General features: G+C 38.4%; 1 protein-coding gene across 6 annotated transcripts; it reads left to right on the plus strand.

Annotated features, from left to right (window-relative positions):
- Positions 1–1,799: 1,799 nt before the first annotated feature.
- psme3.L (proteasome activator subunit 3 L homeolog) lies at positions 1,800–19,806 on the plus strand. 6 transcript variants are annotated; one of them, XM_018234228.2, is made up of 11 exons: positions 1,803–2,092; positions 3,661–3,693; positions 4,849–4,911; positions 5,370–5,468; positions 5,655–5,703; positions 8,291–8,403; positions 12,237–12,305; positions 13,823–13,890; positions 14,549–14,603; positions 14,707–14,793; positions 16,709–19,806. In XM_018234228.2, the coding sequence occupies exons 1-11, from the start codon at positions 2,051–2,053 to the stop codon at positions 16,787–16,789; spliced, it is 759 nt and encodes a 252-aa protein (XP_018089717.1). In that variant the 5' UTR covers positions 1,803–2,050; the 3' UTR covers positions 16,790–19,806.
- The last annotated feature ends 1,861 nt before the right edge of the window (positions 19,807–21,667 follow it).

Genomic DNA, 21,667 nt, shown 5'->3' on the forward strand with positions numbered 1-21,667 from the left:
TTCCCACTTTGAGATTTGATGTTTTGTCCTCCATGGCTCATAACAAGTCATGGCCGTTTTGGACTACAACTCCCAGAAATCCTCAATATATAATGATATAAAGTTACCCTATAACTCTGACAGGAAGCAGAGAATCCCTAGCTGGAAGCGTAGTTATCAAATTGCACTCATTTACCCAGACTTGAGTATCACTGACTGCAAACTACCTATATATCAGTATCAGTGCACACCTCGGTATCAGACCAGGGTTGGTGGGTTTCCAGCCAAATTGGGCTTCTAATTTAAAGCCCATGTGAATTTTGACAGTACAAACTAGCCAAGGTACAGTTTTGGGCTACTTTTTGGGCCTTTGGCTGGTTTGTACTTTGGAAACCAGCCAAAGTTGTTTGTTGTCCTAATGTGCCAAGCCTGTCTCCCAATGCATATTGGGTAATATAGTTTTTGTAGTATAGTAATTTGCCGACTGCCAAGTTTAATGTAAGACTACAATACCCAGCATGCAATGGGACTGAGTCGAGCAGAAATCAGGAGTTAACACATTTTGGGCTCTGTACCCCAGTCTCCCGTCTCTCTTAAGCATTCTCACGTTTTCTGGTGACTTTTCTCAATTCAAGACAATTTTGGGGGAAAAATATCTTGTGGCCACCAAAATGTCTAGAGGTTGACCTGTTTTACCAATATTTATCGAAATTGTATATGAATTAGGGCCTCATGGGGTCCCTATACCTCCTGGGCCTCCCTCTGTAGTTACCCCTCCTAGTGATGGGCGAATCTGTCCCATTGTACTTAATGAGAAAATCTGCAAATCATTGAAAATTTGAAAAATTAGTATTTTCACATATATTTATTTTTTTAGATTTTTATTTTCCACTGCACATATTGTGCTATTTTTGAAGTGACTCATGGCTAGTTTTGGGCTGGTTTTGAAAATTAGACCTAGCAACCCTGATCAGACAGCAAACTACCTATATATCAATATCACTGCGCACCCGAGTGTCAGACAGCAAACTACCTATATAACAGTATCACTGCGCACCCCAGTGTCAGACACCAAACTACCTATATATCAGTATCACTGCGCACCCCAGTGTCAGACACCAAACTACCTATATATCAGTATCACTGCGCACCCCAGTGTCAGACACCAAACTAGCTATATATCAGTATCACTGCGCACCCGTGTCAGACCGCAAACTACCTATATATACTTTGTCAGACAGCAAAGTACCTATATAGCAGTAAAATACACAAAAGCCATGAATATCTTGTAAATGATATCCTTATAAACAGTGAGTTCTGATGTCATCAGTTATAAACGGTGAGTTCTGATGTCATTTGTGTCACTGAAATTTGAGTTTCATGACCTGTATAAAAACACTTGGCCTTCGGCCTCCTGTTTTTATATGGTCATGAAACTCCTCTGTAACTTATAATATCCTGATATTTTACAAGAGGGGTGACTTTATTCACTATATCACTGCACACCCCAGTGCCAGACACCAAACTGCCTATATATTGGTATCACTGTGCACCCCAGTGTCAGACACCAAACTACCTATATATCAGTATCACTGTGCACCCCAGTGTCAGACACCAAACTACCTATATATCAGTATCACTGTGCACCCCAGTGTCAGACACCAAACTACCTATATATCAGTATCACTGCGCACCCCAGTGTCAGACACCAAACTACCTATATATCAGTATCACTGCGCACCCCAGTGTCAGACAGAAAAGGACCTATATATCAGTATCACTGCGCACCCGTGTCAGTAGTTTGCAGAGCACACTGGCTCATTCCATCCCGGCCCTGCCAGCACACGCTTTGCTCCTAGTCAAGCTCAAGCACATGTTCCCGGCAAAAAGGATCGATTGGTTCAAGCTATTCGTCCTCCGCAGTATTCTGTGTTGTGATTGGCTGACATTCTGACCACGCCCCGTTCCACCTCCGCTGCTATTCGCAGCGCGGCGTTCTGGACGTCACGTCCGGGCTTGTGAGTAACCGGTGTGAGGATCATTGTGCTGTTTCGCTGCATTGCTGCTCGTCATGTCATCCCTACTTAAAGTGGACCAGGAGCTCAAGAAAAAGGTGACGTGGGCACAGGGGGTTCTCCTTCTCTCTCGGGAATGGCTGGGAAGGTACAGTGGCTAGAGTCAGGCCTAGTGTGGGAAGCTGAGGAAATGTGCTTATCAGACAGGTGGTTTGGACGTGACGGGCCTTGATAAGAAGCAGTGTGGTGGCTGCAGCCTGCTTGTATTGCCACATCACGGGGACTGTTCCATGTCTTCTTAGCCCGGGTGGAAAGTTAGTTCAATGTTGTGTAAGTTTAAGGCCATAGTTTGATTTGGGGTCATATGTTCGTATCTTGGGACATTGGAAACTTGGAAATGTGTCCGTCACATATAAGAGCCATTCAGCTGGCCCAGTGTTTCTAGGAGGCAGGACCCATTGTGAGGCCTGTGCTACACTCACTGTTTCCACAAATGGCGAAACCACTGGCTAATGCACATGTGGCAGTATTTGCTGGGCCGCTGTTACACAACAAAACCCCTGTGTTGCCTCCATTGGAAGACTCCAGGGGGGTTATTTATCAACAATGGGCATATTTGCCCGTGGGCAACCAATCAGAGGGTTGCTTTCATTGCTCTACCTGCAGCTGGCTGGTAAAAGCCAATCACTGATTGGTTGCTATGGGTTACTGCCCACAGGCAGATTTGCCCAGTGTTGATAAATGAGCCCTACTGCCATGTCTGTTTTAGTTATTAAATTTCCCATGTTACACTATGGAAATAATGGATGAGTGAGGGGGTTGTACTGCCCCTGTTTTTTTTTGCTTTATTTCCACAGCAGTTAAAGACACCCAGCGTGCTATCGACCCTTTTTTTGGGTCTGTTAACCGAAAAAACTAGTCGTTTTCACGATCGCTTTTACTTATCCAAGACTGGCGAGCACTGTAATGTGTAGTCTGTAAGGTTCTATATTGGTGAACTACATTGCATACAACCAAGTCTAAATTTTCACTCGTGTCAACCTCAGCTTGTAGCTCAGCCAGGAGATGACTATCCGCTGAAGATGAGACATAGTGGAGTTTTAAGGTCACATCCAGCCTCCATGTTCCTCTGTTTTGGCTGAGTCTGGGGCTGCAAGGCAGTGAGTGATAGGAGCGAAAGACAAGGAATTATCATAGTCACACATTGTAATTTCCCAGCTCTTTATGGTGACACAGCTCTGAGCATTGTTGTGCTATTTTCCCATTATAATCCAGGGATTCTGTCATTCCATTGTGTTCATTTTACCCATGTGCATTAATGGAGGAATATTCTCTTTGATGATTATTGTAGGAAATAATCTTAGGTTGGTTCAGCCACCTCTCCCAAAAAAAAAAATGTTTCATATAATTGCACCTACTCCAGTCACCCACTACTTTTACAGAGCTACTGCAAAGCACATGATTGAGCGTGGGAATGTTACTAGGTTAGAGCATCAGTTTGCCTGTGATACTACTTTACTTCCTGGGTTTGGCTCTTGTTTAGTAAACAAATGTAAAAGGACTACGTGACATTATTCGATGAGGGATATTAAAGGTAAAGTAGACTCTATGGGAATGGTAGATGACCACTAATACTAATGAGTACTTTTTTTTTTTTTTCTTCTAGGTTGATTGCTTCCGAGAGCGAATAACCAGCGAGGTAAATGTCATTTTCAAATTTTGCCGTATTATATATCAATCGATTATGCTTTAAATGCAGGTAATTTTCACAGGTTACTATAGGAATAGCTTGATTATGGCACAGTACTGATCACCATCTAGTATCATGCTCAGTGACTGGAAGCTTTTCCCTCATTTGAAGAGGATCAAGTCATATAGCTGATGGTCACCTCCTGCCCTGTGCTAAGTGGGTAGTTTTGTAATGTTAAAAGTGGGTGGAGGGGTGGGAGTCACATATAATGTACAAGTTTCTATTTGCAGGTTAAAGGGATACTGTCATGGGAAAACATGTTTTCAATCATCAGTTAATAGTGCTGCTCCAGCAGAATTCTGCACTGAAACAGATTTTTTTTATATTCAATTTTGAAATCTGGCATTGGGCTAGACATATTGTCAGTTTCCCATCTGCCCCCAGTCATGTGACTTGTGCTCTGATAAACTTCAGTCACTCTCTTTACTGCTGTACTGCAATTTGGAATGATATCACCCCTCCCTTTCCCCCCCAGCAGCCAAAAGAACAATGGGAAGGTAACCAGATAGCAGCTCCCTAACACAAGATAACAGCTGCCTGGTATATTTAAGAACAACACTCAATAGTAAAAGCCAAGTCCCACTGAGACAGTCCCACTGTGTCTCTAACCCCATGTCAGATTTCAAAATTGAATATATAAAAAATCTGTTTGCTCTTTTGAGAATTGGATTTCAGTGCAGAATTCTGCTGGAGTAGCACTATAAACTGATGTGTTTTGAAAAAAAAAAATGTTTTCCTATGACTGTATCCCTTTAAAGCAGATGGGGTTTTCTTTTGCCTCCCCCCCTTTCTTTTAGTTTCTCTGTGTCTGTACGAGTCTCTTATGCAGAAACCTATTATAATTATACAAGTTATGCATTACTCCATGCTTTTATCCCATGACTAGTCTTCAAGGCCACAGTCTAGCCTTTCATTTATAACACCCTTATAGGGACTTACTATTTATTTTACATTGTATATTGAGGGTCTATTTCAGGGAGAAGTTTTTCTTTTTCTGGAGAAGTAATGCATCAACTGCTAGAGACAAAGTTCCAGTTTAAAAGGGCTCTGGTATTTTATATTATTTGCCTTTCATTTTTTTTTTTTTTTTTGTTCTCTTCCAAGGCTGAAGATCTAGTTGCAAGCTTCTTTCCAAAGAAATTATTAGAACTCGATGGATTTCTCACGGTAATCTTACAAAATTTTGTATAAACAGTGTATAGTAAATGGTGCGGGGCACTAAACTAGAGGGGGCTATTTATTAAGCTTCAAATTTTTCTGGTCAAGGTTTTTAAGGGGGAAACTTTTGAATTTTTAGAGGGAAAAAAATTATATTTATTATGCTCCAAAGCTGCTAACAATCTGAATCCAACACTACTCCACCTAAAACTTGTCGGTTGAAGTCATGTTAAAGTCAATGGCAGACGTCCCTTTACAATTGGAAGATGTTTTTTGGGATTTTTTTGACGGTTTTTGCCTCGAAAAAGTCGCATGGTTTGAATCGACGCACAATTTTCTCTAGACATTTTCCCGCACTTAATTTTTCCTTCAGATTTTATAGTAAATTAAGCCAAATTGTGGTTGGGAGTTAGGTCGAATTTTTCAATTTATAATCCCTAACAATGACTATCTTTTAATAGGAACAGATATTAAATGTTCAAGATCTCACACAAATCCATTCGGAAATGAATATGCCTGTTCCAGATCCAGTTCTTCTTACAAACAGCCATGATGGATTGGATGCTGTAAGTTCTGTTACAATTTGCAAAGACCAATGCAGTCAGTCTTTAGCAAGTAAATGCCACTCGTAAAGGCATGAATACAGAAAAATAAGTTCTCTTGGATTGAAGTGGCATGAGGTGGTCTCAATCTCTGCCGAGATCTTTTGCTTGTACACTTTTCTTACTCTTTGCTTACCTTTGAATTTGCAGCCCACACTGAAAAAGAGGAAACTGGAGGAAGTAGATGAAAAATTTCCAGGTAAGTCCTGTATTTTATCTTGATAGAAAGCCTTGATGTATATATTGAACTTTGTCAAGACTTTTCTACTGCAGGAAGAAAATTCTGGCTACAGTAATTTTCTTTGTTCCCACAGTGTGTTTCTTTGAGTAGATAAAGGTTGCCTGTAAAAAAATTACAGGTTCGGTAGCAAACTTAAAGGGGTGGTTTACCTTTAAAGGAAAACTATACCCCCCAAACAATGTAGGTCTCTATTAAAAGATACTGAGTAAAACAGCTCATGTGTAAAACCCTGCTTCATGTCAATGAACCATTAACATAATAATATACTTTTTTAGTAGTATGTGCCATAGGGTAATCATAAATAGAAAATTGCCATTTTAAAAAATAAGGGCCGCCCCCAGAGATCGTAAGATTCACTGTGCACACATACAAACCACATGTAAGGTCACATGAGCCAATTAACAGACAGAGTTCTGCCTTTTGCTTCCTCACTTCTTCCTGTTACAGTTAGTGTTGTAGTATTTCTGGTCAGGTGATCTCTGAGGCAGCACAGATAGAGTCACGAAATGGTGGTTCAAGGCAAGAGATGTAAAAGGGCAATATTTATGTAAATATATATTCCAGTTTGGTAAGATTCTTTAATATGTCATTCAATTTGATATAAACTATCTGTTGCTTAAGTGTTCATTTTGGGGGTATAGTTTTCCTTTAAGGTAACTTTTAGTGTGTTATAGAATGGCCAGTTCTAAGCAACTTTTCCATTGGTCTTCATTATGTAATTTTTTTTAATAATTTATAGTTATTTGCCTTTTTCTTCTGACTCTTTGCAGCTTTCAAAAGGGCGTTGCTGACCCCCTCTAAAAAAATAAATGCTCTGTTAACGCTACAAATGTATAGTTATTGCTACTTTTTATTCCTCCTCTTTCTATTCAGGCCTCTCCTATTCATATTCCAGTCTCTTATTCACATCAATGCATGGTTGCTAGGGTTATTAGGTCCCTAGCTACCAGAATGCTTAAAATGCAAATTGATGAACTGCTCAATAAAAAGCTAAATAACTCAAAAACCTTAAATAATAAAAAATGAAAACTAAATTGTCTCAGAATATCACTCTCTACACCAGGGATCCTCAACCTTTACAACGTGAGCAATATTCAGAAGTAAAAGGAGTTGGGGAGCAACACTAGCATGAAAAATGTTCCTGGGGTGCCAAATAAGGGCTGTGATTAGCCATTTAGTAGTCCCTATGTGGATTGTCAACCTACATTAAGGCTCTGTTTGGCAGTACACTTGGTTTTAATGCAATAAAACTTGCCTCCAATCTGGAATTCAAAAATAAGCACCTGCTTTGAGGCCACTGGGAACAACATCCAAGGGGTTGGAGAGCAACATATTGCTCGCGAGATATTGGTTGGGGAACACTGCTCTACACCATACTAAAAGTTATCTCAAGGTGAACAACCCCTTTAACTTTTAGTATGTTATAGAATTACTAATTCTAGGCAACTTTTTAATTGGCCTTCATTTTATAGTTTTGGAGTTTTCTTATGCTGTCTTTACAGCTTTCAAATGACCACAAATCTGCTCTGTAAGGCTGCAAATATATTGTTTTTGCTACTTTGTATTGCTCCTCTTTCTATTCAGGCCCTCTCCTATTCATATTCCAATGTCTCATTCAAATCTGTGCATAGTTGCTAGGGTATTTGAACCAGATGGCTGAAATTGCAAACTGGAGAGTTGCTGAATAAAAAGCATAATAACTCACAAACTAAAAAAATGAAATTTTTCTCAGAAAAGCACTCTCTACGTCATGCTGAAAATTAAATGTAAACGCAGAACAACCCCTTTAATGCTTGAAGTGTTGATGTTAAAAGTGCTTGTTGTTGTTGAGGAGATATCTGGACTGGTTCATGAATATAGGTGTTAAATTGGAAAGTAGCAACTAACCAGAAAACTGGGTTTGAGTTGTACTACAAGATGGAAAAATAAATCAAAGATCTGACTGCGCCATTACAGCTGCCCAGAGTAACCAATTCAGCACTTTTTTTCAAAAATAAGCCAAAATTACATTTTTTATTTTTTTTTCTCTGCTTCAGTTATTTTTATTAATGTAGAATGGAAGGAATTGGGGATGTGGTTGAAACATTTTTGTGTAGCACTTTCTTTAGTAACGCAGACGTCAGTGTTGATTCACTGGATCGCCTTAAATCCCTTTTATTTTTAAGCCAACCTTGTCTAATACTGGAACAAGCCTTTCCCCTGTGGCAGGCTTTAAAAACATATTACTGGGTGACGGCCATTGGCATGTTTTGGCTGCTTCATCTCATGGCCAGTAGTTAATCAAAAAAAAACAGTATAATTTTAGGGTTAAAAGGGAATTGTCACTGATCTAACAATTTACCCTTGCTGCTCAAAGCTGAAGTCAGCAATTTGCAAGACCCCATTCACAATCAGCCTGTAAGAAATGGCAGGGCTTGATGCCCTTCATCCCAGATGCCATGATCATTCTCCTTAAACCCCTTTACTAATGGAAATATTTCTCTGAACGGTGTCGGTGGAGAAACGATGACATGTTCAGTTAGAACAATTTTGTTTATCATTACAGGTACCAAAGTATTTGTGATGCCAAATGGGATGCTGAAGAGCAATGCTCAGCTAGTGGAGATCATTGAAAAAGTAAAGCCTGAGATAAGAATGCTGATTGAGAAATGCAACACGGTGTGTATTCTTTTTACATGTTTTCTTTTTGGGGGGTAGCTGGAGGGAAATTTCAATCCAGACTGAAATTCTTCTGTGTTTAACAAGGATAACCCAGGGCACAGAAAGTGCATATGTGAAGAGAGTCCCTTCATCAGCATCTGTGGGAACTATCAAAAACTATAAAGGAAATGATTTTCCCTATACTGAACACTTAGCAATTAAATCCTGTCAAGAAATAACACCTTTCCATTTAAACCAGTAAGCTTAGAGCTAGATTTATAAAGATGCATTAATGCAGGTATGTTCACCTTGCTTTTGAATACAGAGTAAAATTGTTGTTTAAAAAAAAAAAAGCAGCTCAGATAGTAGTTATGTATGTAAGTTCTAATGCAGTTTTAATAACTAACATGTCTTCATTTTAATAACTAGTCTTTTTCCAGGTGGGCACAAAGCCATAGTACTCCATTACACACAAACTGCATGGCAGTAGCTCCCGTTTCTGGGTAAAAACAGATCAGTTATCCGTAAACCCATTATCCAGAAAGCTCCGAATTATGGAATGGCCATCTCCCATAGACTCCATTTTATCTAAATAATCCAAATTTTTAAAAAAAAATGATTTCCTTTTTCTCTGTAATAATAAAACAGGGCCTTGTACTTGATCCCAACTAAGATATAATTAATCCTTATTGGAAGCAAAACCAGCTTTTTGGGTTTATTAATGTGGATTTTCTAGTAGACTTCAAGGGGGTTTTTCAACTTCAAACAACTAGTTGTTTTCAGATAGATCACCAGATATTTTCTATGTGTCACAGTTTTTCTAATATTGAAGTGTAAAGTGTAATTTTCCACCTTCTAAAGCAGCTCTGGGAGGGGGGGTCGCCGATCCTATAAACTGTTCTAAATTGATACATTTAGTCGATACATTTCATATCTTTGTCCCTGCTGAGCAGAATCTCTGGGTTTCATTATAGGCAGCTGTTAGAATTGAAACAATAGTTGCTACTACTCCAGAGAAGTTGCTGAGAAATGTATCAACTAAATGTAAAATTGTAACAGTTTAGAATCTGCACCTGAATTACTGAGCTGCCTGACTCAAACACCACAGACAGGAACGTTCAACTTTAAACTTAGATTTTGGAAAAACAGTAAAAAAATAAGTTCTAATACAGTTTTAAAGGGCAACTAAAGTCTAAAATAGAATAATTTTAGAAATGCTATATTGTGTATACTAAATATAAACATGAACTCACTGCACCAGAAGCCTAATTATGGCGCTGGGGGCCATCATCTTGTAACTTTGTTAAACATCTTTGCAATACCAAGACAACGCACATGCTGAGTGTGGTCTGAACTTCAGTGTGGAGGTTAAGCTTAGGGATTGTCATATATGATCCAAAACAGCACAGGTCAAATTATATCTGCAAGAAGCTGATACAGCAAGACTGATTAATAATCAGAATATACAGACTGCACTGGGTCTGTGGATACAAATCTACACAGTTGTTAAAGGGAAACAAACAAAGCGGGTCGAGTTCTGGGAAGTAAGGTGGGGGCTCCCCCCTGTCGTTTGAAAGTATGAATGTTTCCCTGCACAGCAGTTAGGGACCGTCTGAATTCCTAATTGCAGCAGTCAGAGCAAGTAAAACGAAGGGTGAATTTCACTGCATACAGTTAGGTTTCTTATAAAAACGGTACACGTTTTTTAATTAAAGTATATTGGAGATAAAATGGGATTTTATTTTTTTGCCTTTACATCCGCTTTAATAACTAACTAACTAACATGGTCTTCATCTTAATAACTAGTCTTTTTCTAGGTGGGCACAAAGCCATACTACTCCATTACACACACACCACATGGCAGTTGCTCCCGTGTCTGGGTAAAAACAGAACAGTTATCCGTAAACCAGTTATCCAGAAAGCTCCGAATTTTGGAATGGCCATCTCCCATAGACTCCATTTTATCCAAAGAATCCAATTTTTTAAAAATGATTTCCTTTTTCTATGTAATAATAAAACAGTGCCTTGTATTTGATCCAAACTAAGATATCATTAACCCTTAATTGGAAGCAAAACCAACCTATTGGGTTTATTAATGTGAATTTTCTAGTAGACTTAACGTATGAAGAAAGACCCCGATCCAGAGCATTCAGGATAACCATACCTCTACTGTAGCTGTAAACAATCTTTATTTAACCACTCTAGATGTGTTTCAGATTTTCAATATTGCCTGTGTTTTAGAGTTGCCAAATTCAACCCAAGGTTTCCCATTGTCTTCAGTTTAACCTATAAATATATAATGTATCCTGCTATTGCTTCCTTGTGCGTATCATAGATTCTACCATTGATATACCACATCTGAACTACATAGGCTTCGCAAGACAGGTACACATAGGGGATTATTCAGGAAGCTGCAATTCACTAATTGAACATTGGGCATTTGTCTGTGAAGATCACGTTTTTAGCGCTGAACATTTGTTTAACTGCTATTCGCAAGAAAGGTAGACTACTGTTAACTCTACGATAAGAGTAGGGGCACTTGACTTGCTCTTGTCTCACCCCATTTAAGACGGTTGATTTATATCATTCTTTTGTATATCATTGTCTCTGTAGTCACACTAAGAAAATTCCATAAATCTTCATCGGCCCACTATAGCTTTATTTTCCTTCTTGTACCCTTTATAAGAAATAAAAAGTAAATCCAGAATCATTTCCTTCTTGCTTGACTACTTCAATGAAAGTCTTTCTGACCCACCTTGTTTACCACTCATCGTCTGTCTGCATTGCCTAACTCTAGTGTCCTAAGCTCCTTCAAAGAAGCCAGAAGGTCCAGGAGCTAACTATCAACAGTTTTTCACATTGGGAAATCACCAGCCAAAGACAGACAGCAATGTAATCATCATACATGCTGTTGCCTCATGAGCCACCTCTAATTTCAACACCTCTTCATATAAGTTTGTTCACACTAAATGCAATCACAGGCAGGAGAGAGCAGTCAGTCTGTGGAGTGTCTTAACTTATAAATACAAAAGAAATACTTTTTAAGCACCAGTTCTGGTATGAGTTTACCAGAATTCTATGTGAGAATCACATATAATAAGCACTTAAAACTAGGGATGCACCGAATCCACTATTTTGGATTCAGACGTATACCGAACCCAATCCAAATCCTAATTTGCATATGCAAATTAGGGGTGGGAAGGGGAAAACATTTTTTACTTCCTTGTTTTGTTACAAAAAGTCACGCGATTTCCCTCCTCGTCCCTAATTTGTAGATGCTAATTAGGGTTTGGATTTGGTTCGGCCTGGCATAAAGATACGGCTGAATCCCGAACCGAATCCTGAATTTGGTGCATCCCTACTTAAAACAGCAAGAGACTTTCAAGACCTCTAGGAAATCTGAGCCTCTAATGTTACAAAAAAAAAAAGTTTTAAGTTTTTGTTAACAAAAATGGTATAGAGTATAAAAGGGTGCAATTATGTGTTGACAATATGTAAGATTGTCCAGCTTCAGGGGCGTAACTACAGAGGAAGCAGACCCTGCGGCTGCAGGGGGCCCAGGAGGTATAGGGGGCCTATGAGGCCCTAATTAATGAGAAATGTCAATAAATATTGGTAAAACAGGACAACCTCTGGAAATGTTGGGGGCCCTAAAATTAATTTGCTGTGGGGCCCAGTAGCATCTAGTTACTCCACTGTCCAGCTTCTTGTACAGCTGTAGGCACTGTAAGAGCTTAAATATTGGGAAATGGCAGACCGTTTTATGTGCCAGAATGAGTAATACCTTTTTAGAGAGTTTTGGTTTTTTTGTGTCTTTTAACTGTTAACAAATATCATCATTGCTGTTTCAGGTAAAAATGTGGGTTCAGCTTTTGATTCCAAGAATAGAAGATGGAAATAACTTTGGAGTGTCAATTCAGGTACTGCATTGCAATCTGTGAAGTAACAAAAAATTATAAGCAGGAATGGCATCTGTTACCCAGAAAGCTCTGAATTACAGAAAAGCCGTCTCCCATAGACTCAATTTTATCCAAATAATCCAAATTTGTAAAAAATCCAAACTAAAGGTACTCATTAATCCTTATTGGAAGCAAAACCAGCCTGTTGGATTTATTTAATGTTTGAAGGTTTTTTTATTAGCCTTAAGGTATGAAGATCCAAATTACGCAAAGATCCGTTATCCATAAAACCCTAGCATTCTGGATGAAAGGTCTCATACCTGTACTATTTAAAGCTAATGTAATCCAGGGTTGTTTGTGGATCCCCATGTATAAAATGTGAAAATAAAGAAGTAAATGGCTAATTAACCCTGAAGTTTATATTTATAACAGATCAGTTATCCGTAAACCAGTTATCCAGAAAACTCCGAATTTTGGAATGGCCATCTCCCATAGACTCCATTTTATCCAAAGAATCCAATTTTTTAAAAATGATTTCCTTTTTCTATGTAATAATAAAACAGTGCCTTGTATTTGATCCAAACTAAGATATCATTAACCCTTAATGGAAGCAAAACCAACCTATTGGGTTTATTAATGTGAATTTTTTCAAAATGCATCAGTTAATAGTGCTGCTCCAGCAGAATTCTGCGCTTAAATCCATTTCTCAAAAGAGCAAACCGATTGTTAAATTCAGTTTTGAAATCTGACATGGGAATAGACGTATTGTCAGTTTCCCAGCTGCCCCCAGTCATGGGACTTGTGCTCTGATAAACTTCAGTCACTCTTTACTGCTGTACTGCAAGCTGGAGTGAGATTACCCCCCTCTCTTCCCCTCTCCCAGCAGCCTAACAACAAAACAATGGTAAGGTAACAAGATAGCAGCTCCCTAACACAAGATAACAGCTCCCTGGAAGATCTAAGAACAGCGCTTAATAGTAAAAGCCAAGTCCCACTGAGACTGATTCAGTTACATAAAGTAGGAGAAATAACAGCCTGCTAGAAAGTAGTTCCATCCTAAAGTGCAGGCACAAGTCACATGACTGGGGCAGCTGGGAAACTGACAATCTGTCTAGCCCCATGTCAGATTGTTGGTTGGAGTGGTATAGAGGTCACTGCCACTGGAATCATAAATTGCATTTCATTTACCGGTAGTCTTACAGAAAAGTGTAGCAGACGGCATGAGAAAACTACCTGCCTGAATGCATAATGTTAATAGTAAAGTTTGGTGGATGAGGAATAATGGTCTGAGGATGTTTTCCTGAGTACTTCCCCATGGACAAAGGGAGTGGGTTTGCTGAGATGGACGTTGCCTGCAAAGAGCCCTGACATAATGTTCCAAAATGTAGTGGAAAGCCTTCCCAGATGTTTAGAAGATAAAGGCTGGTGTAGCAGCAAAGGGAGGGAACAATTTCATACTAATGAAGAATGCCTTTTGAATTCTTTGTATTCTGGAGTCTCTTTTTTTTTTTTCCTGACTTTTTTTGCTTGTTGTTTAGGAAGAAACTGTAGCAGAGTTGAGAACAGTAGAGAGTGAAGCAGCCTCATACCTTGACCAGATATCCAGGTAAAACTCCTGAAAATGCATCAAAATCGCAATTGGAATGAATGTTTTATAAATTAACTAAAAAAAAAAATGATTAGTGTATTTTGTTTTTATTTATTTTTTTGGCTGAAAAAAGTTTCACAATTAAAGGCTATAATAAGCATTGGTTAACACTTACTGCATTGTTAAAGTAACCTTTAGCAATACAGGGGAGACTTCTTCACGATTTTAGAATTTGAAAAGTTGCTAATATCATGAACTCTTTAATAATAAATACTCAATGGAAAAAGTGCTCTTTTGGGTGGGTATATGTCCGCTTTAAGCAAATAAATATGTTTCCATGTAAGCTGCATCCTGTTAATCATATGCTGCATTTTTTCTATAGGCTTAGAATATAGAGATATGGAGTATATAGACGTTTTAGCAACATTATCCAGCATTTCTCACATAGATAACTTAAAAGCAGTATTTGAGAGTTGTTCTGTTGCACCTGGGGTGCCAGTGATTGGCTGTTACATTTTTTTTCTCCAAAGTTTTAGTTTTTACTCAGTTTTTCAAGTAAGCGTGTGTTAGCATGTGTGCTAGATCCTTTACATTTTGTATTCTTGACCCAGTTTTATATGTGGTAATATTGCACTGAAAATAAATGTCCCCTAACGGCACCCATTTTATTTCTCAGATACTACATCACTAGAGCAAAACTGGTTTCCAAAATAGCTAAATACCCTCATGTGGTAAGTACTGAGCCCTTCCGGTGGCTGATCGCGATTGATTCACTCATGTTACTAATAAAGCATAATATATGGAGAGTTTATCACCATCATTTTTTTCTTGCAGGAAGATTACCGACGTACAGTGACTGAAATAGATGAAAAAGAGTATATCAGCTTACGGCTAATTATTTCAGAATTAAGAAATCAATATGTAAGTATAAATATGAAAACCTTTTCTGTAGTGGTTTGCGATTTCCATATATGTAATTGACTTAAAGGGGAAGTCTGCCTTTCAAAATATATTTGGTATATTCTAGATCAGTGATCGCCAACTAGTAGCTTGTGAGTAACATGTTGCTCACCAACCCCTTGGATGTTGCTCTCGGTGTCCTCAAAGCAGGTGCTAATTTTTGAATTCCTGGCTTGGAGGCAAGTTTTAATTGCATAAAAACTAAGTATAGTGCCAAGTAGAGTCTCCTGTAGGCTGCCAGTCCACACCGGGACTACCAAATAGCCAATCGCAGCCATTATTTGGCACCCAAGGGACTTTTTCATGCTTGTGTTACTCCCCAACTCTTTTTACATTTGAATGTGGCTCACGGGTAAAAAAGGTTGGGGACCCCTGTTCTAGATCAACCTATTCTTTTCATTTAGGGGGTTATTTATCAAAGGTCAAATGTTTTGTTTTTTTTTTGTTTTTTTTTTTTATACCTTGAATGAACTTGCAACTCGAATGGTTTCTTATGTAAGAAAATGCTTAAAATTGAAAAAACCCCATTCTGCGAGTTCGAGTTTCGAAACAGGAAAACTTGAATTGATCAAGTTTTCAGTGGACAAAAAACTGGAATTGGTTGAGTTTTCGGGCAAAACCCTCCGAAAAAACTCGAACATGTTGAAGGCTATTAACATCTTCAAACTGTTCAAGGATCCTCTGCCATTGACTTTTATATGATCTCAACAGGTTCTAGATAGTGTATTTTCGGATTCGAGAACCCCAGGGTAGGGGTTTAAAGGGGTTGTTCACATTTGAGATAACTTTTAGTATGATATAGAGCAGGAGTCCCCAACCTTTTTTACTCGTGAGCCACATTTAAATGTAAAAAAGAGTTGGAGAGCAACAAAAGCATGAAAAAGCCCATGGGGATGCCAAATAAGGGCTGTGATTGCTCCTATGTGGACTGGCGACCTACAAGAGGCTCTGTTTGGCAATACACCTGGTTGTTATGCAACCAAGACTTGTCTCCAAGCCTGGAATTCAAAAATAATCACCTGCTTTGAGGCCACTGGGAGCAACATCCAAGGTGTTGGTGAGCAACATGTTGCTCGCGAGCTACTGGTTGGGGACCACTGATATAGAGAGTGATATTCTGAGACAATTTGCAGTTTGTTTTTATTATTAAAGGTTTTTGAGGTATTTGGCTTTTTATTCAGCAGATCATTAATAAGCATCTTAACCAATTTGGTAACTAGGGTCCAAATTAGCCTAGCAACCATGCATTAATTTGAATAACAGAATGGAACATGAATAGGAGAGGGCCTGAATAGAAGGATCAGTAATAAAAAGTAGCAATAACAATATATTTGTAGTCTTACAGAGCATTTGTTTTTTAGAAGGGAGTCAGTGACGTCCCATTTGAAAGCTGCAAAGAGTCAAAAGAAAAAGGCAAATAACTATAAAAAATAAATAATGAAAACCAATTGAAAAGTTGTCTAGAATTGGCCATTCTATAACATAATAAAAGTTACCTTAAAGGTGAACCACCCCTTTAATAAATCTCAAAAAATTCTAGTTTTTTTAACCTGAAAATGTGAGTGACCAAATAAATCACCTCGGAAACTTGAATTTTCACCGAAAACACAACTTGAACCTTAATAAATAACCTTTAGTCTCCCCTTTTTATTTTTAAAACAAGATCTTTCATCAGTTAAGAAGGTTTTAAATCCACAGAAAAGGCTGAGTTTGATGGACGTGTGTCTTTTATTTTTTATTCTAACTAAATATGTTACTGTAAGACTGATTGGATCACAGGTTAAAGCTGGTGCTCTAACAAATGGGTTTCATTTTATGCATTCTTGCCCGTCCGATCAGGGCTCTCTAACAAGTGCTTTTATATCCAAATTGACAGGTAACATTACATGACATGATCCTGAAAAATATTGAAAAGATCAAGAGGCCCAGAAACAGCAATGCCGAAACGCTGTATTAAAACAGTGCGTCGTCGTGGAGCCCTCCTTTTTCTCCGTGTTTGGATTTTTCTTTTTCTTTTTTGAACTGAAGAGAAATGCAGACCGTCATTGCCTTGTTTGAACTCGTGACATTCTCTCCACCATTAATGGAAAAATGTCTGGATTTTGCAACGTTTGCCAGCTTTAATTCTATATAGAGAGATTTTCTTCATTATATTTTTTTTTTTTCAATACGCCAGATCAGTTATTGGGTTTGCTGAGAATACAAGCAACATCTTGTACTGTGGAGCAAGGTGCTGCAGTCAATAATGGCATTGAACCGCAACTTGCTTTTACCCCCTATTACAAAAGGACGCTGTAACTGAATCTCTTGCGCTTGTTAAAGTTTATCATATAGTCCATAGAATAGCCATTTAGCCTCTAATTCAACGGCTACGGGCAGCTGTAAAACCCCTAGCAAAGAAGCTGTTTACCTCCAGATGACCAGTGATTGGTTGCTGTGTGTCAGATTTTATGACTTTGGGTTGAGGTTGCCACTTGTCTTTTTTTCGAACTTTCAAGAGCCTGAACTTTTCATTGTTTTCCCTGAAACCATTATAGACATGTATGGTGAATATACCTTTCATGGATGCTAAGGCATTTTAAGCCCTCATCACCAGTTACAACTTTTCTTGAATGTATTACCATCTCTCGTGTGTTTTTTTTTAAAAAAGTTATCCTTGATGATTGAGTTCTTCTGTAACTCCGAGTTCTTAAAGATGTTCCTCCATATCCACCTCATCTGTTCTGCAAACTAGTTTTACAGAATCGCGAATATACTACAGGAATAATGAATCTTTCCTATGATGCTGCCAGCCTCAGACTATTAGTATGTACCCCACCTTTCCCCAAATCATGTCATCAGTACATTCTTCAAGCATTTTCTATGGGAGATTACCTCCAGTAGCCCTGGGCAAAGTGTTTGTGGGTGTTTGCCATATACCTCGCTTCAATACAAATCAAATGTTGACTCGCATGTGCACTCAGCTGCTTTTTTGGTTGCATGTAACTGCGCCTCTAAATTTCATAGTAGGGGTGCCATGTCTTACAATATATGGCCTACATTATGTAAGATTTTTAAGAATAAGGAGAAGGCCGTTTTTTGTGTCATAAAGATACTGATACACCCAAAAATTTGTTTTCCACTGAATAAGTTGGACTCTCCTTTGTCTCAGAAGCTTACTTTATATTGGAGGATAGCACCCAGACTTGGTGGAAGCTAACAACATAGCCCTCTGCCTCTTAATTGTGTCAGAAGCACTTCGTTTTGCAACAAGAAAACATTTGCAGTGTGTAAAGTTATTTCTTTTCCAAAACACATCATGTTTAGCGTGGCACAGGCAATCTCTGTCCTTGGTTGCTTACATATCACACATTGTAATGGTTAAATGGCTTCTTTACTCCATGTTTGAAATTGATTGGATTGGATGTCTTGCAGGTATACTCTGTTACTACGCATTTTCTTAACACTTCCAGCAGGCTGGATTAGGAACATTGCTGCCTGGAGACTAGTCTCTGAAGACGTTGTTTAACGAGACAATTTAGTATAGCATTTAACAATAGGGCTGGGGCAAAAACCCAACAGACTGGAGATGGTCTTTACACATTTTTAGGTCATTTCTGTGTCCCCTGGTCCAGCTTGATTGCTTCAGTCAAGAGAAAGAGGCACCAACTCATGGTAGGTACAGGTGAGCAAGACTAAGTTTTTTTTGGGTGTGTCTGTACACAAAACAAACTTCTGTGTAAATTGAGCATAATGGTACTTCATCAAATCCCTGCTCTGCAACCCATGGCATCTTAATCTTTTGGTTGGCAGTCCCAAGATTTTATACCTTCTATGGATTGTGTCCATTTGCTACTTACCAGTCTTTGGTTAGCCTTCTTGATCCTTGAGCAACCTGTAGACAGAATCTGTATGTCGCCAGAGGGTTTAAAGAGATTATCGGAGGCGGAAGAACCTTATTTGCAAAATTGATGGGCACAATTTGCATCATGGGGCCTAACATTTGGGACAGTGGTCTTCTCCTTAGTGGTCCTATGTTTGATCAGGGCCCACATTTTTCATAGCAAGGTTACAAGTATCTACATTCTTTGTTGTATCAATTTCCCTATAAATCCCCAGAGTTGGCAGTTACTCATGTTTGTGACCCTTCCATCGCAAAAAAATTACTTGCATTGTGGAAGTAAGTCAAATTGTAACCAATATCCATTACGTAATTTTAAATTACTATTACTATTGAAAGCGTAATCTGTCCCTTTATGTTCTCTGACTCTTGAAAACATTTCTAAGAAGGAATTGCATGGAACTGGACTCTTTGCTGGTGGAAAGGTGGATTCTGCTTTAATTAGTTTTTTGAGTCAGAACAAGGAGCACAGAGAGCAGGAACTGTCCAAAAATGCTTTCAGTAGCAAGTACATTTAGAAAAGTTTAAAATGTTTATTGGAAAGTTGCTTAGAATTATATTTTCTTTCATAATAAAACATTTAGTTAGGGTGAAGTATAAAATGTGTTGAGGAATTATACCTTGCTTGAAAATAACTACTAGATTCATCAATTTAGAAGCTCTGATTGGTGGGACTGGCAAAACATTAGCGCGAAAGAACATTTTAATCTGTTTTTTCCCTCTGCATTCTGTAATTGCACCATGTGACTATTTTGTAAACCCTACATTTTACTATTGAGAGTTCTGTCGCAGTTACTAGATATAACAATTGTGACCTCATAAACAAGTGCCCTGTATCCCGCCCCCCATATAGTCTGTAGCATTTAATTTTTGCTCAGCTGCTCTAGGACACAATGATTCCAGCCTGCATATCAGTATGTTTCCCTTCCTTATCTGATTGGTTGTATCCCAGCCTTAAATTGTATTTTCTTATTTTTATCACTGTCATTTTGGTTCCTCATTGTAAAACAAATGTTCAGGTTTTTTTTCTTCTGCTGAAACAATGTATGTAAAATTTTAAACTTGTCAAGATATTAAAATGTCAATTGAATGTGTTTCTAAATGGTTCCTGTAGTGTTTTTGGGGTACTATATATATTTTTCAGAAGCAATGGCAGTTATGTTCGCTTGATTCTATTTCAGAAATATATTTTAGAAGTATTGTAATCTACACCAGGGCCGTCCAACCAGATGTGGCCTTTTTTTATGGCCACAACCTAGTCAAGAGCTACATAGACTGAATTTTTATATAATATGACCATAGAATGTGCTGTATGAGACATAATCGGACCATGACATGGGCCTTCAGAAATGGGAAAACTTTTGTAACAAAATAACTTCTGGATGGTCCTTCTCTCTACAATCCCCTGACTTCCCTCAGTAGACTTTCAGGAATGGAACAAATAAATGCATTAAGAGGAACCCGTTGCAGGCTATACACAAGTAGAACCAGAGCGAATATTTTTACCAAGCATATAGACCTTCTACTACTACCCCAACCACCTGGCTTGAATATTGCAGATGGTCTAAATTATAAATGTATATTGGTCTTGTTTTATAGGAAGCTTAACATTCTTGAACTTGCAAAATCATATAGTACCGCATAATGTTTATTGGCATAATCTCTAGAAACCACTGGATGACATCTGTTTTTGCCACCCCTGCATTTTCACCAGCCTGTACCTCAATGGATTAATCTGAAGACCAGTATATTTTTGTCTCTCGCAAATCCCTACAAAAAGTTACAGCGCTTTCCCAGAATTTCCCCCATAACCTGCTATGAGGCACACAAATGTGCAATTACAGGTTTCTTGGTACAATATGGGGCAAGATTTAAGACTGCCAAAAAGAGAACGTGGTTAGACTTTTTTTTTAGCAAAATTAAAGTATTTGCGTGGAAACACAAAAATTCTTGCTCATCGAGTTTACAGAAGATGTGAAGAACTTGATTACTAATCACTGATTACAAATTCCAGGCGGTTCTATAAACATGGGGATAAGTGCAGTAGGCTCTTTGCAAAAGCTCTAAAACACAATCTTGGGATTATATTTCTTTGGCCAAGGCTAAACATAGTACATTTGCACATCTCCCAGAACATATAACCATGGTCAAATCCCTTTTATACAGATTTATTATAGATCAATTGCCTAATATCTGTTGCAAAAGTATTTACAGACCTCACCGCGTTGGACTGGGTTGAAGGGCATCCTCCTGCACCAGCAACACCACATCACCCATGCTGCTGCTGGTCATGCAATGTAAGGTGAATTGGTGACAGCCATGGCTGGTGCTGCAGGTAGCTGGAATGTGAGCTTTTGAGCAAATAAATTGGAATGGTATGTTGACTTGTTGAGAATATATTGGTTGACGTCCTAGAATATTTATATGGATGAAAGCCATAAATATCTGTCTTGTGGCCAGAGTTTGGACTAATAGCCTGCTCTCTGATTAGATGGAAGCTGCCAGAGAGGCCTCCCACTTTATTTTTGCAAGCCCAGATATATTGGGAGTAAGTGTAGCAGGTTGCCAACATAAAATAGCTGTATATGTAGACAATATGCTTTTTGTTTTTATAAGCCAATACATTATATCTATCCCACACATTATATACTTGTTCAAACCATTTCATTAACCCTTTTAACTTCTTTTACTCTATGGTACCTCAGATTTGTGGTCTTTTAGGGAAGTGAGTTTTTTAATCCGATAGGGAAGGTACATCCACAGTCCTGGTGTCCATCCTTCTCAACCTTTGTGGTGTCCCAGGGTTAGATAGAAACAAATTGAGTCTGTAGATATCAGGACAGCTCCACCTCTTTATCTATTTTTCTTTTCCTAACTTTTTTTTATTCCAATGAAAGTTGAGTACTTTAATTGTTTTTTTTCTAAAATTTCATTAATTAGGAAAAAAGATGATCA

Source organism: Xenopus laevis, chromosome 9_10L (assembly GCF_017654675.1).
Source record: "Xenopus laevis strain J_2021 chromosome 9_10L, Xenopus_laevis_v10.1, whole genome shotgun sequence".
NCBI lineage: Eukaryota > Metazoa > Chordata > Amphibia > Anura > Pipidae > Xenopus > Xenopus laevis.